General features: G+C 43.7%; 2 protein-coding genes across 2 annotated transcripts; both read left to right on the top strand.

Moving 5' to 3' along the window:
- Positions 1-505: 505 nt before the first annotated feature.
- Positions 506-4,226, top strand: LOC117460297 (desmin). The gene is made up of 11 exons (XM_034101626.1): positions 506-729; positions 907-1,066; positions 1,197-1,346; positions 1,776-1,895; positions 1,980-2,075; positions 2,159-2,293; positions 2,375-2,485; positions 2,577-2,687; positions 2,813-2,937; positions 3,022-3,960; positions 4,133-4,226. The coding sequence occupies exons 1-11, from the start codon at positions 506-508 to the stop codon at positions 4,224-4,226; spliced, it is 2,265 nt and encodes a 754-aa protein (XP_033957517.1).
- Positions 4,227-10,268: 6,042 nt separating this feature from the next.
- On the top strand, positions 10,269-15,668 carry prdm13 (PR domain containing 13). The gene is made up of 4 exons (XM_034101692.1): positions 10,269-10,436; positions 11,800-11,931; positions 12,046-12,166; positions 14,176-15,668. Exons 1-4 carry the CDS (start codon positions 10,269-10,271, stop codon positions 15,666-15,668), a joined length of 1,914 nt encoding a protein of 637 aa, XP_033957583.1.
- Positions 15,669-16,163: the final 495 nt, after the last annotated feature.

Below are 16,163 nucleotides of genomic sequence, written 5' to 3'. Positions count from 1 at the left end.
TGCTGCCGGACCCTGCCTGCCTGCCTGCTGCCCAGGTCTGGGGTGGACACTAAGGTGGTGGATGTACCATAATCCTGGCCAAATCTGTCTGATAAAAGGGAGGCTGATACGTGTTCACACTCTGTGTTTTACAGAAAGACTAATGGGTGATGAGGTCAGCCACTAAGCTCTGCTCCTCACAAGCTGCTGGCAGATATCTGAGCAGCAGGTCAAGCCTGAGTTGGTGTGGAGGTTCGAGATTCCACAGGTGATGGCATGAACTGGGCTGTCCATTACAAAGCCAGGGTTTGGCTAGACATGGGAAGTATAAAACCAGAGCCTGGGTTGACAATCGGAGAGTGCAAACAAGGTTGAAAAGCAGTACTTTGAGAGTCTTTGATAAAGCGCTATAATAAATATAAGGATTATTATTATTATTATTACTGTATACCACAGACAGGCCTTGCTTGAGTATTTTGAGGATTTCCTCCATCCCCCTTCAGAGAACCAGAGGAAAAACCCAACCATGAGCCGCAGCCAGGACAGGATCTCGTCCTACCGCCGTCACTTTGAGGACAGCAGCAGCTCGTCCTACCAGGTCAGGGTGTCCAGCCCATCCCCCACCAGGAGAGACTCCCGTCATGCCTCCGCCGGCTACTCCTGCAGATCAGGGGCCGGGAGCATGCGTGTGGAGTCAGCGGGACGGAGGAACATCTCGGCCGCACGCAGGACTCGCATTGGTGGGGCAAGGTAAGCACTGTCAACTGCAGTGACTACAGATGGAGTGATGTAGGGGTGATGAGTAACATAGTAGGATTATTATTTGCCGTTATACATTTGTTTACCTTTTGCTCTGTTTCAAGACATTCTCTCATGATATTACTCTTTCAGTAAATGTGATGTATTTTTGCTCATGGGTGACTTCAGTGTGAGTGCAGGAGCCATGGTGTGTGTTGGGCCTACTGGAGAACCTGCTATTGATCTGGATGTTTCTGCAGCTGAGAACCAAGAGTTCCTCAGCACACGTACAACTGAAAAACAGGAGATGATTGTTCTCAATGACAGACTGGCTCTATACATTAACAAGGTAAAGCGGCCTTCAAACTAACCACATTTGACTTCTTCTATCAGTACAGATCAATATATGCAAATGGGGAGGAAACATATCAGTGTCTGTTAGACACACTTTAAATCACAAAAGATATGTTCCTGTACAGGTCCGATCACTTGAGCAGCAGAACAGGCTTTTGGAATCTGAGATCGAGGCATACCAGAACCGCTTTGAGAATCCAACAGGTCTGCGCCTGCTATACGAGGAACAACTGAGGGAGCTGAAAAAGATTGCTGACCAGATGAGAGTTCAGCGGGTGAGACAGAATTCTCCAAGCCGCGCATCGCCTCCATTCCTCATGCTTAGTAGACCATAAGGACTGAATTGTTTTGTTTCCGGCGAGGTTTTACATCTCACTGAGCTGTATTGGATCCATCCAAGCAACAATACAAGATGTCAACTTGGTGTTTTCAAGGTTGCTAACCTGGTAACAGGCTTATTTCTGGCAGGCAAATAGAGAGGTGCCTCTGCGTGTTAAGGTGTCCTGGAGCACAGCTGTCTTCAGCTATGATTTAGACACAGATGAGATGGCTTGATTTTACATTTGAAACCACACACGCAAACACACACGCACAGGAAATAAGTTCAAATAGAAAATGATAATGCAAAAGTGGCTGATCTACAATTTGCACAAACCTCCTAATCTGAAAGGCAACCAAATTACTTCTGGCCTCTTTGTTTTTAGGACCTTTCCTTGGCTGCGAAGGACTCCGCAGCTGTTCAACTGGAGGCAATCAAAATCAAATATGAGGAGGCAGTGGAGCTGAGGAGGAAAGCCGAGTTAGACATTGAAACCTTCCGTCCAGTAGGTTGCATTTAATTAACCAATTTCTCCTTTGTCTTCAAATTAGTTTGCAGTGCCAAGTTAATCGTGGTGTGTGTTCTTTAGGATGTTGACAAAGCCACATCCTCTCGCATCGCCTTGGAGAAGAAGCTGGAGCAGCTGGAGGTTGAAATTGCTTTCCTAAAACGGGTCCATCAACAGGTGGATAACAACTTCACGTAAGAATGATTGAATCAGCTTGCCTTTGCGCTTCCTGATTACTTAATATGAAATGTTTTCCCCAGGAAATTGAGGAGCTCATGAGCAGGATCTACTCAGCTCACGCGACAGCTCAGAGTGCATTCGAGCTACCTGACCTGGCAGCCGCTTTGAAACAAATCCAAACCCAGTATGACGACATAGCAGCCAAAAATCTCCAGGTAAAATAATCACACATCAGCTGGGTCAAGATCTCTGTTTTTAGATTACATTCATATACATGTTTCATCCCTTTTTATTAGGAGATGGATTCATGGTATAAAAACAAGTTTGAAGATCTGACCAGTAAGACGTCAAGGCATGTGGATAGGGTTCGAGGCATTAGAGATCAAATAGCAGGTGCCAAAAAGGATGTGAGTATTAAAAGTGATTTTTTTTTTTTTTAAATAAGGAGTGATTGACAATTGATATTGAATGAGTTGAATCACAATGAAATGTCTCTAGATCCAAAACAAAGACCGTGATTTGGATTCCCTGAGTACGAAGAATGAAGCTCTTGAGTTCAAGATCAGAGAGACACAAGAAAAGTACAAGAAGGAACTGGAAGACCTGCAGGTAAATAGGCTTGTATAATCCCAGGGTGCATGTGACCACACCAGATTCAACTGTCTATGCATGCAGATACAAAGCCACAGCGATGATCAATTCATAGTCAGTTGATGGTGTTGTTAACCTAATAGGCTCGGATTGAGGCCCTGCAGTTGGAGCTGAAATCCTACAAGGAGAAAATTGCTCTGCACCTGCGCGAGTACCAGGACCTTCTGAACGTCAAGATGTCTCTGGAGATTGAAATTACAACATACAGGTGAAGGAAAACATGTGATACAATGGATTTAATGCCATTAAATATGTTTAAATAAATGATAACATTGGTTTGTTTTTGTAACAGGAAACTTGTTGAAGGAGAGGATCTGCGGCTCTCTGGCATGATGCAAACTCTCTCTCTTAGAAGTTGTAGCATGAGTGCCATTGGTGGTGGGATGAGCTTCAGTGGAGGAGGAGGAGGCATGGGTGGTGTTAGTGGAATGGGTGGCGGCACAATGATGGGAGGTGTTGGTGGCATGGGGAGTGGAGCAGGAATGAGTGGTGCTATGGGTGCAGGTGGCATGGGAACGGGTTTAGATAGCGGCGCTGCAGGAATGGGTGGAGGAATGGGTGCTGGAGGTCCAGATGACAAGATGGGCCCTGCTGGTAGGGCAGGAGGGGCTGATATCGGTTATGGTCATGGATCAGGAGCTGGGGCAGGAGGTGTGGGTAGTGGTGGACGAATGGGTGCTGGAGGAATGAATGGTGTTGGCACTGGTGCTGGCAGACTGGGTGCTGGAGGCATTGGTGCTGGAGGTTTGGGTGCTGGAGCTGTGGGTGCAGGCACTGGTGCTGGTGGTTTGGGTACTGGGGTTGGGGGTGCAGGCACTGGTGCTGGAGGTTTGGGTGCTGGGGCTGTGGGTGCAGGCACTGGTGCTGGAGGTCTGGGCAATAGTGCTGGAGGATTGGGTACTGGGGATGGTGGTATGGGGTCCGGAGGAGGAAGTGGCGGTGTTGGTGGAGGGGCGGGTGATGGAAATGGTGGAGCCATAGATGGAGATGGAGGTAACAAACAAGGAATGGGTTCTGCTGGAATGGGTGGCGGAATCGGAGGCAGCGGGGGAATTGATGGTGTGGGTAGAGGTGACGCACTATCCGCCGTTGGTGGAATGGGGAAAGTTGGTGGAGGAGTTGGTGGAGGAGTTGGTGACGGGATAGGATATGGATCGGGTGGATATGATGTCCACGAGCCTTACGCAGAGCAGGCTGTGGAGCTGACGGAGAGGAGGACGGTACTCATTAGGTAAAGGTACTATCTATTTTTCCTATTTTTTTTTCATCTTTGATAAAGAAGGAATTAGCTAACCAATATTCTGACAGGGTGAGGTATAAGTCCATGCATACAGGCAGCAGGGATCAAGAAGTCGAACAAACCTTTTTTTCTTTTTCACTATGTGTTCTTTCCTGATGTTTAGAACGGTTAAAAATGAGGATAACGTGCTGGAGATGGACCACCAGGAACAAACCTACATCATCAGTGGTGCAGCCGATGACTCTGACGAGGAATGAGCAGCGTGAATTCCCAAGTGACCGCTTCTCGCCCTTAACCCTCCACGCCCCTCTGAGCTTTGCACTGACCAGCCCATGTCTGGGCTCTGACCTTTACCCTTTGCCCTGGACAAGAAGACCATGACCAGAGTGAAATCTTCAGCTCATAGGGTTTAAATGCCAACACCTCTAAACTTTAGTGTGCCTTACCCTCCCCCTTTTTTTCTACCAAAAATAAAGCTATCATCATTCAATCACCCTTGTCTTTCTTGATGTCTTTTTCAGTGTTTGATGTGCCTTATAAGGACAAAGAATGTTATGAATACTATTTTCAAGACTGGAATGAAGTGTTGCATATTTTGGTAGCTTTAGCTTGGATGGATGAGGAGTGAAAAAAGGGAAAGTAAGTAGCGAGGGAAGAGCAGAACAGAGAGAAAGACAGAGTCACCTGAGGGTTGAGGCCGTCATCCTGACACTTTCTTGAGGGCTAAGGAGTCAGTCATTCAAATTCTGTCCTGCAGCAGAGTGACGGCACACAGCCGTTTCCTGTCCTCATTCCATCCATATCCACACCTTTTCCTCCTGCTGCTGATCGGGAGCGATTGGATCCGGCCAACAGATGCCAAACACACTCAGTGTCCTGTTCAAGGGCGTAGAGCAGAGACATGCAACACACTAAGAGAATCTGCAACAAAAGATAGGAACAGGACCAGTGATGTTATGGCAGCAATAACATGACTATGCCAGTATTATTACAAATTAACACATCTGAATAAAGTCAACTGTAGATTATGAATGTAATATCATTTTACAGAGTGCTTTTACATTAGTAAATTATTTTGCTTTTGAAGAAAGGAATGATCAAAATTGCTTAATATGTATTGCTTAATATGATTGGACAAGATTTTGGACAGAACATATTGAAATACAAATTAATAGTTAATTAAAAGAAGTTCCTATCAAAGAAAATGCTGAATATCAGAATATCTGAGTAATTTGCATTGCCAAAGAAAATAATAATAATAATATATATTTTTACACACTAAGATTTGAGATACTAAAACGAAAAAAAGTAATTCAATAAAGACTAGAAATTACCATAATTATCGTTAAAGACAATGCGCCTCTATTAAATCATCTTATATCAATGTTTAATAAGTAATTTTTCTGATGATTATGCTCAGACCTCATGTAGAAAATAATCAATATTTGCCTCGGACATCATTTCCACAAGCTCATCCCACCCGAAACGCGGGAGACAATTAGTTTGAACCTAGAACTGTCAATCGGCGATATAATGAGGAGCAGCGAGACGCTCATATCATTAGATTACATTTTGTTATACAGCGAGTTATTAATGTGCACCCGACCCGAACGATGTATATAAATCAGCCTATATATTTAGGCTGAGGTGCATGGAGATAAATGCACTTCTCGTCAAAGTGATGGGACGGAATATATTATCAATACAATTAACAGACATGCAGGAGAGTGTGTGTTTGTCTGTGTGTGTGTGTGTGTGTGTGTGTGTGTGTGTGTGTGTGTGTGTGTGTGTGTGTGTGTGTGTGTGTGTGTGCGTGTGTGTGTGTGCGTGTGCGTGGTATGTGGAGCTCTCCATGGTGCTTCGTCTTTACGGTGCAACATATTATGCTTTGGAAGGAACGAGGCTTGTTATTAAGTGAAATAAACAAACAAATAAACAAACAAACAAAAACAATATTTAATTAATCTGCCTTTACAAACACATTATTTCCCCCCAAAAAGCATTCCCCAAAACATTTTCAATCTGCAAATATATGACCTATCGGACTTAGATATAACATTTTATTCTATTTAATATGCTCTTTTTTAATTAAATGTATTATAATAGTACTTTTATTATAAATAGGCATGTATTATTATTTATATTTCTAGAATGTATTTAATTACTGCAGAATCTCCGCTACAAAACAACCTAAATTGTGAATTTTGCCTGTCTAAAACATAAACGAAAAAGGGGGGAAACAATACATTATTCAGGTATTTGTTCAGATAATAAGCATGACTTCGGCTGAAATATCTGGCCCCGTTCAAACATACAGGCAAGTCAAGGATACGTGTCTTTAAACATGCACTTTGCCATAACAGTGGTTTTTCTCACACTTCTAGTTTGCAATAACACTAAAGCCAATTGGGTCACTAACCTCCATCCTATGAGAAAAATGCACGTTTACCCTGAGCCGAGGGAAAGAGCTTTCTTATATTCACCAAGAAGGGCAAAAGTTGTGACTTTCTTTGAAACCTGTGCTTCTCTGTCACTTTGTGCATGTGCTTTGGGTGGCTAAATCCCAATTAGGGTCGGCTGACACGCTGCTCTATTCACGCAGAGCCCTGCCTGCATACATTTGCCTAGGAATGAACTTCTCAAATAGATCTCCTGCTAAATGCGTTGGACAGCAGAGAGAATCGGCCTGAGTGACACTTTCTTTCTGAGGCGCTCGAGTGAGAAAAGGTATGAATTTATAAGGTACACCGAAACATATCAATTCACGCGACTTCACACGCCTTTATCCGCGTCTCCTCATGCGAGACAAAGTGACTTTAAGTCAGGGAAATGTGGCCTGAAAAAGACCGGCGCATAAACTTTGTAGAGACTTTGAATACCGAAACGGTGCAGCCCACTTTCTGAATGAAATCACGCATGAACAGCGTTGAATCAGGTGGCATTTATTCGGCTCCTCTCTAATGCGATTTTGAATATAAGTCTGGGTTAAAATCCCAATCATGTCATCTGGTGGGAGTCCCATACAAGCATAATTACTATTCAAACGCGTCGCTAATGTCCCACCCGCATCATAGCAGCTGGTCTACCATTGGTGCAGCTTGCATCTTTCCCCAGGTTTCACACAAAGTAGAACACCTTTAATATGCCCGGGTGGTATAAAATAAAGAAAAGAAAGGCGAGGAATAAGATAAACAGGCCTGTCCGAAAGCCTTTCTCTTAGAAATCTGAAAGGAATAATAAGAAGTTCTGTTTCTTTGGCTCAACAGAGTTCAACCTGTCCAGAAAACCAAAAGCGGGAGAATTTAAGTTTCTTTTTTTAATTAGCCTTTAAGACGTGTGACCAAGTTAATGTGAGAGTTGCTGAAGATGTGGGCTTACATGTGGAGAAATAAATTGATTTTAGACAAACACAGAGTCATTTCTAAGACGTGGGAATCTGTGAGAAATAGGCCACATTGCTAAGTGGGACAATGATTGGGCTCTGCTGAATAGACCCAAACAAAGTTTATGGGTCGACATAAAAAATGTGTTTTCTTCCGAGCTCGGAGGGGTCTTAAATGGTAGGCCATTGAAACCAGTCCAGGAGAGGTGGTGGTGAACCCTTGGCACCCCTGAAGGATAGTCACGGCGCATGAATGGAGATCCCTGGTGGGGCATTGCTCTCTGTATTTACCGCGTTGCTTTGCAGACAGGTTGTTCCTCTATATTCATGGCTCATTAATGGCCAACCAGTTAAATCAGAGCCCCACCGTTTAGACAGTTAAAACCCCAAAAAGGCTGGCAAGAGTCAGGCAGAGCCGCCCATAAAAACGTCTCCCGAATCCGATTCTTCTCGGGTCGTTATTTACGTTTATTAAAGAGTTCATTTAAGAAAAGCGCACTAGCGGAATGCTGCTGAATCAATCCGCAATATTGTCCCAGGATAAAGATCCGACCATGTAATTAATGTGTCTTATTTTTAAAAAGGGAGAAAGAACAATAGAGCCGGTCAAGCCATTTAATTTAATTAAATGTTCCATCCCATTTGCTTCCAACTCTGCTTTCACTCTGACACCGAGCTTTTCTCAGAGCGCACCGTGGAGCAGGGATTCACCACTGCGACTTCTCCGCAAACAGAAAGGAAAGGTCTTGGGCCTCCCCCCCCCCCCCCTCTCCCTCTGAGAATAATTCATTTCACTGTGGAGAAGAGCACGGTTTTAAAGCAGAGCAGGGGTGGATGGGAACCAGCCGCAAATGGCGAGGCGTTAATAAATAACCTCTCCGCACAGCCAGGCGCAAACATAGCGCCCATTGAGGAGATTGTTCGCGTGTCGTTCAACCTCTTTGAGTAGGAGCAGCCTGCAGAGAGAGAGAAGGAGATTGATGTCTGTTAGTTTATTTATAGCGTTTTGTTATATAGTTCATGAACAAACAAGATTTCTCACTGAAATGAAAGAATATATTGATTTAAACTGAACTGTGGAATGTGTTGTTTTTCTCTATTTAATTCATTATTTATTTGTTCATCCTTGAAATAACCTATTAAATAAAATACATCAGAATTTCTTTTATATTTTATATTTTTTTAATCAAATAGTCATTTATGTTTCGCATTAAAAGGCTACTTGTCCACGGTGGACAGGTCAGAGGTTAACATGTTCATGCTCTGAATTGCTCGCCCACAGGTTCTTGTTCTGCCCAGACTCATCACTGCAGCATCAAAAGGCTCCATTAAACAACCTGCTGCACAGCCACATGCTGGAGACTCCCTCTGCCTCCAAGTCCCTTCACAATACATCCCTTTAATACCAGTGAAGGTTGATAAACAACAACTGGATCATCCTGTCATTAGAGTCTGTCTGAAATAATGAATGCATTTATATTATAGGATATTATGCATGATAATCTCAGCGTGGTTAAAGTTGGGCTGATAGTGTATTACATCAAAAAGTAGAGTGAACGGTTCTTTTTTTGCTTATTTTCTCCAGGTCAAAATCACATATTTCCACATAGCATTCTAAAAGATTCAAAATAAAGATTAGAAAAGATCAAACTTTAAATTGCATACACTTTTTTATAAAAACATTCACGTGCTGAATGCAGGGGACACGTTTTTAGCAACATTTTTAGCAACATTTTGAAGATGCAGTAGGCTGGACACGTTTTCTTGTTTTGTAAAATAAATCAATTTAATAATTGAAATCATATTCATAGTGACTTTGGGACTTTGGGACATGGATTTAAAGTAAATTATCAAATGAAACTATGTATTTAAATATGTTGTTCTATACATTTCAGATTGTTCTCTAATGTGTTTTATATATGAACACATTTTTTAAATAATTATTTATCAGTTACCCTTAATATGTATTCCCTTAACAGATGTCTAAACTGAGCTACAATATAAAGGGTTAAATAATACTCAAATATATAACATATCACATTAATCCCGCAGAACGTACGTGTTGAATAAGGAAGACAAGAAAACCACAAGTGTGTGGTGTGGGAAGATGGTGCTGGTTATTCTAGTTGTTTTTTTCTCTCTTCCTTCTGCTGGTTCCTTTTGAGTACCTGCCTGATCTCAACCCGGCACACGCCGAGAGTCAATAGAAGTTAACAAGTCCTCTAAACTTTCCTGCTCTTTTGTTAAAGTGCGCACACAAAGGAGGAGGCAGAATAAAGCGCTTTGAAGTATATAAACCCCGAAGAATGCCAGCCAAGTAGATTTAAAGTAGCCTCTGATTTCCAAAACCTGGTTTGAAAGGGAAGAATGGAAAAGGATGAGGATTTATGGAGAAATTATACAGTGGATTTGTCAGTTAAAATATCGGAACTGTCTGCGCCACAAAGCCACATGCTGAGGATTAATGGTCGCTCTGGACCTTTGATTCTGCTCCCTCTTTTCTCTGCCCTTGACAAATTGGATTTTGGGGATGGGAAGGTCGCCTGGCTCTTTGTGCCTCTTGACCGTTTTGGAGCAATTCATTATGCGGAGGGAAAGTCTCCATGTGACCAGGCAGGCCCGTTTTCCCTCTCCTTACAGCTGCTGGGGAGCCCAACTCTCTCACACTCACCCACACACGCTGCTGCGGCAAACTCCCTCATCTCCCCCTTTTAACTACCTTATAGCGTCCTGAGCTGGAGAGGGGTGGAGGGTGTGCAAAGGGGGGGGGCTACCTTGCCTTCACCATCACTAGAAAAGCCGGAGAGCATAACGCCACCGCGTCACTTTGAGGGCGGATATCGGCCGGTCCTCATCCTCTCTTCGTCCTCCTCTTCCTCCTTTCCTGCACTCTCTCACTCGGTCTCCATCAGTCTTCATGGTTCTGATCTCACCCCACGCCATGCAAGCCACCCGGGCGCCCACCACCGTCAGTGTATTTGCGGACTGCAGCATCCCGGCCGGGCTCCGGATAGGACCGGTACCGGGCATCTTCAAACTCGGGAAGTACGTTTCAGATCGCAAGGAAGTTGGACCTAAGAAGAAGGTGAGATTAAAAGGTCACGTTTATTCTTAAATTGGGTTTATGTTGCATTTCATGTTTATAGCCTAGCTAAAACAAATTGTAATGTTTTGAAATGATTCTGGTGCATTGGATAGCTTTGAATGGATGCGATGTTTTTAAATACACTTTTTATTTATTTATTACGAATTTATTTAGTTGAACATTGCATCAAAAACTTTTTTTCAAGCATTTGTACCATTTTAGTCCTGCAAAATGTACCACCGATTACAACAAATAACCTCCTTAATAAAAAAAACATTTTATGTTAAAAATTAAATAAAGGTTGTTTCATATTAAAAACGAACGATTTGGGTTTTTAAGCTGCACTGTCAAACTCCATCGGGCCTTCGCTTATTAATTGGTTTGGCCTGTCAGTTTGGAAATAATTGAACTCCATTAGTGGCCGACTTGTCAGTCTGTGCTTCTACTTAACCGGCCTAATGGGCGACCCGGGTCTGCTGTGTGGGACTTCATACCCTCAGCCGCCTCACATATCACCGCCTGGCGGGCCTGTTATCCCGATGAGCCGTTTAATTTTAATGGGATCCGGCCACAGAAAGATGGCACTGAGGCCGGGGCCATAGCCTGGGGAACGAAAAATGGCTAATAATAACAGATAATGAACCATTGCTGAGGTGGTAAATATTTGGTTTTCAAGTGCAGATGATCAAAACATGAGAAAATACAAATCTAATGACACTTTAAATGTAAAAGAAGAACATTACAAATAAATAAATAAGTCAATTATAAATTTGTACACAATATGGGTAAACAATCTGCGGCTATAAGTGCATCCATAACCCACCCAGTTATTGTTGCAGCTGTCAGCGCTTGTGATTGATGCGTCTAAATGCGTGGCCCCGGGCTGCCGGCGATCATCAGGTGCAATCTCTGTGTTAAATGTCACGCTTCGATCTTTAATGTCCTTGAACAGTTTAGAAACGCTCTGACACTCCTCAAATTCGTTTCCCATATCAACTCAATTAGGCCCGAGTGTCATTCTCTTTAGTAAATTATCAGCAGAGCGGATAAAGACGCATTAAAGAACGTTGTGGTCAGGCGTGGCCGCAGTCCTTCAGGTAATATAGCAGAAGAGCTGGTGAAAAAAATCGTTAAAATTAACTATGAAATAACAAAATAAAGAAAAAACGGGGAATGATAATGGGAAATAAAAACCTGCAAAAAAAAAAAAATCAAAAAGGGAACATTTGTTTTAAATGCTGTAGTTTTATATATTCATTTTAAGTTGTGTCGGTTTGTCTTCGAGGGGACATTTGAAAGGGCCTCGGTGTTCATATTCTCCTATCAAACTGTGTATTTAGCGTTTTGTTTTTATGGCTTATAGGTTCGCTTGGTTCGCGGGGAGTTCGTGGATGAATCGGGCTGTCTCGTGCCAGACTGGATCGGACTGATCCGTGCAGCCAGGAACAGCCAAGAGCAGAACCTGGAGGCGGTTTCAGACTTACCTGGCGGACAGGTAAATACTATCTAAATTCTCATCACACTTTAATGACAATACCGGATTCCCCTCTCCCTCACATTTTGGACACTTCCGTTAACTCCCTCTCCTCTTCCCACTTTCTGTTTGTAGATCTTTTACCGCGTGCTGAGAGAAATCCCTTCAGGAGAGGAGCTCAGTGTGTGGTACTCCAACGCTCTGGCCCAGTGGTACGACATCCCGACCACTGCTACTCCAACGCACGACGAAAAAGGTAAATCAGAATGCTAATAATGACTTGGGAGGGGGCTATAGTCTGGGATTTAAATAATGGGAATTTAAGGAAAACATGATCCTAGCTCTGATTTATAGGGGTATATCGGGTAACTGAATGGCAGCACTGGGAATTTAAGATGCAATAACAATGATTCCAAATATCACAGAAACTTTTAGGTAAATGTTTTTTTTATTGCTTATCCTTCAAAGTGTGGGCATGACTTCACAGAGGTCTGACACAACATCGACATGTGGAGGGGGGGCATCACTGTACAGCTAAATGACTGCCAATACCAATAATGTCTGTCCGTTATCGCACAGAGATGGAATTCGATTGAATGTTGTCTTTTCCTCAGGCAGACCATTTGTTGTTGTTAATTTATTTGTTTATCGTAGAATAAAAAAAAAACACAACGACTTCTACCATTTAAAGAATATTAAATCAATTGGAAAATTGCCTTTTGGTGAAAACATATACAATTCGTTTGAATACAGGGATGCAAATATTGGTTCAGGCCTACAGAAGCAAGGATTTGATCGGATAGTGATAGTTTTTAATCATGTGCTGCGAGCCTTCAATATTGTGTATAGGCAAAAATAATCCGATTGCAATAATATTATACAATACAGGGAATAAAGCATAATTAACGCATATACGCAGCTTTAAATTAACACTGATCAACTGCTTTCAAAATAGTTAGGAATTTTAATCCGTGTTTGGGCTGCATGATAGTTTGGCGGTTGCGCTTGGGGATTATTCGTTAATCTTGGCAAAACACCATCTGAACAGGAACTAATCCGGTTTAAAAAAGATTATAAACAACAGACACTTTGCTGGGATTCCATTAAGTGAAGATGATTTTTGATTATACGTTTCGTGTTGACCTGGAAGGGCCTCTTAACTACTTGAATTACTGTAAAGCGAAACGTCGAAGCTTCAAATGATATCAAATGTACGTCGAGATAAAAATAATAATAATTGTGATAAAGTAATTACGGTCCTTAAACCCAATAAAAAAGCAATTAAAATCACAAACTAACGAGTCTGGTCGTCCCTGGAAAAAGAAGAGGCTGTTGATTCAGTTGCGAGACGGAGGTTAACAAATGTCATCGCGTCATTAATATTCATGTATTCAAAAGCAAATAAACTCAAAAACAAGTGCTTCACGGCAAATTAGGTGGGTGCGTCAAGGTATTGTGCCCTAATGAATACTAACTTTTATATGGGGTGTATATTGCCTTGATTCTCCGGCCCATCACCGTGTGCTCTCCTGGACATACGCTCTCTCCCATTATTAGGCGTCAACAGATGGGCCGCCGCCATTGTTTCTGGAGACTTGCGATTTCAAGCAACAGCTGCTGTCACTTCCACGGGAAAGCGCACAGAGAGAGAAAGTCCCGCATTCAATGCATGGGTTCTGAGCGCCAGATTGGGCAGGGCGTTTGCTCTTTTGATGGCGGCCATAAACAATGACCCGCATGAGGATTACAAAATCATTACATCTATATTAACCTCAGAGTGCTCGACTCACTTAAACGGCCTCCTGTGTCTATTACCATTTGGCACCGGATCTTAGAAACCGGATCATGTCCATTATCCTTACATTAATAGAAAATACTTCTTTTTAAAAGGGCCATGTATTTTTAAGGAAACATTTATGTTTTTTTATTTTTACAAAGCTTAATTTTGACAATCTATCCATTTAATCTCGAGGCCCATTTATCTCAAATATTAGTTTTGACATTTTATCACAACCCCTATTCAATATATGTTCGTGTGCTGTGAGGGGAAGCGGGGAGGGGGCATTTGTCTGTGTAGCAGTTTACAGGTATTTCTCCACAGGTTTAGAAACCTGTTATGCTCGTTTTACGCACGGACATGCCCTTTTACGCACGGGAATATTTTGTAATTTGGCAGGGAATTATCTGTCTTCACGCTGTGTTGTGTGACTTAATGATCCTTGTCCAACTGATAATTAATGTCATGTTCCCTCTCTGTCTCTTCAGGTGAGGAGCGTTACATCTGCTGGTACTGCTGGCGAATATTCAAGTACCCCAACACACTCAAGGCCCACGTCCACTTCCACTGCGCCCTGAGCAACGGGCGGGGCTTTTTGAGCAGCGAGCAGGCCAGAGGCACGGAGACCTTCACCAGGTCACCAAAGTCTGGAGACATCCCGAACACTTCCACCTCCCCGAGGAGCGGCCACAGTAACTCCTCCATCTCAGACTCTGGCAGGCGGGCTGTGTCCTCATCGCCGTTTCTGCAAAAAGTTGGACTGTCGAAGAAAAGCAGCACAGAGGAGCAGGACAGAGCCCTCGACATGAGCGTTACCTCAGCCAGAAACCAAGGACACATCCTTGGCCTCGGGGCCACATCCTCAATGTTGAGCAGCATGGGCTTCCATCCGGGTGTGCGCTCTGCCTTCAAACCCACCGGAGTCTCCAAAGTCCCGGGCGCGGACGCATCCAGAGAGGAAGCACACGCGAAGCTGAGCAGCCTGGGGTTCGGCAAGCTCATTGGAAACATGAAACCAATCCGCAATGTTGGCGAGACTCTAAACGGAGGAGGCAGCCACCCTCCCAAGTGCACACCTGCAATCATGGACTCCTCATCTCAAATGGTGCCATGCACAAACGCCATCCGGGGTTTCCCGCTGCTGCCTCACGTAGAGGAGACGTCAGCTTTTAAGCACGTAGAGAGCCGTATGCACCCCGGCCTGTCCCCTTCCCGCTACCCCCAGATGCCCCCTGGACTGCATTTTGAGAGGTTCTCTCTCCCTCACTTTGATGGGGTCAAGACATACGGTGGAGACTGCAACATCCCCCTAATGCCCCTCACTGTGTATAACGGAGAGCTTCTGTACAGCTCGCCATACTATCCTCTCAAATTCCACTTCAGCAACCTCCTCAAGTACCCGGAGTCCATGTCCTACTTCGGTGCGCCCTCATTGAACCACGACCTGGGCTCAATCGCAAACATCGACCGGGAGATCGCCATGCACACGCAACAGCTGTCTGAAATCGCGGCGGATAAGAACCGGACGAGGCTGGACTCAATGCCCACAGGAACCGCGAGCAACGCCGGGCCAGGCAAGCCGAAAAAGGGACACCTGTGTCTGTACTGCGGCAAGCTGTACTCCAGGAAATACGGCCTGAAAATCCACATGAGGACTCACACAGGTTACAAGCCGCTTAAGTGCAAAGTGTGCTTCAGGCCCTTCGGAGACCCAAGCAACCTGAACAAGCACATCCGGCTGCACGCAGAGGGAAACACGCCGTACAGGTGCGAATTTTGCGGCAAGGTGCTGGTGCGCAGACGCGACTTGGAGAGGCACGTGAAGTCCAGACACCCCGGGCAGACCGTGAAGAAACTGGAGGACAAACCGGGAGGCCTGTTCGAGGACGCAGAGCAAAAGAGCGACAATGACAGCGACGTGGACGTGTGCTTCACCGACGACCAGAGCGACCAGGAAGAGTCGAGCAAAAACACTGACTGAGATGCGTTCAGGGCCAGAGACACTGATCAGTGACTTTAAATTATGTACACAATGTCATTTAGTCTTGTGCTGAATCTAGATTTTTTTTTACCCAAAGGCCTAAATCTTCTAATCTTTGACTCTCTGTTTGGTGTTTCATCATGACATATTCGAGAGAGAAAACAAATATTTATTTGTTAGTCACAGATTTGGGGCAGGTAACATTTTCTTTGTCTATCTCTTGGACAATGCAACATGTTTTCTTTGTGCCAAATAACCTGTGGCCTTGGGTTCTGGCACGCTTTCTTAACCATGCGTAAAACACAGTCTGCCAGTGAGGCTGCAGACATTTTTGTTTGTTTCAAATGACTATAATATATTTTGCTTTAATTTTTCTCCATGCAGTTGGTTAAATGTCTTTTGCTGCGTTGAAAAAATGCTAACAATTCTAAAGAACCACCACACTAAACAAGAACAAAGATCCGACATTAGACAGTGTCAGTTGCTTTAAGAAAA

Source organism: Pseudochaenichthys georgianus, chromosome 16 (assembly GCF_902827115.2).
Source record: "Pseudochaenichthys georgianus chromosome 16, fPseGeo1.2, whole genome shotgun sequence".
Lineage (NCBI taxonomy): Eukaryota > Metazoa > Chordata > Actinopteri > Perciformes > Channichthyidae > Pseudochaenichthys > Pseudochaenichthys georgianus.
The sequence above is the reverse complement of the archived record's forward strand: the minus strand, read 5'-3'. Positions and strand labels throughout refer to the sequence as shown.

Coding starts and splice junctions, on each gene's coding strand:
- LOC117460297 (XM_034101626.1), top strand. CDS start 506: ATGAGCCGCAGCCAGGACAGGATCTCGTCCTACCGCCGTCACTTTGAG. Junction 2,076..2,158: donor TAAAACGGGTCCATCAACAG/GTGGATAACAAC, acceptor TGTTTTCCCCAG/GAAATTGAGGAGCTCATGAG. Junction 2,688..2,812: donor AGGAACTGGAAGACCTGCAG/GTAAATAGGCTT, acceptor TTAACCTAATAG/GCTCGGATTGAGGCCCTGCA.
- prdm13 (XM_034101692.1), top strand. CDS start 10,269: ATGGTTCTGATCTCACCCCACGCCATGCAAGCCACCCGGGCGCCCACC. Junction 10,437..11,799: donor AAGTTGGACCTAAGAAGAAG/GTGAGATTAAAA, acceptor TATGGCTTATAG/GTTCGCTTGGTTCGCGGGGA. Junction 11,932..12,045: donor CAGACTTACCTGGCGGACAG/GTAAATACTATC, acceptor TTCTGTTTGTAG/ATCTTTTACCGCGTGCTGAG.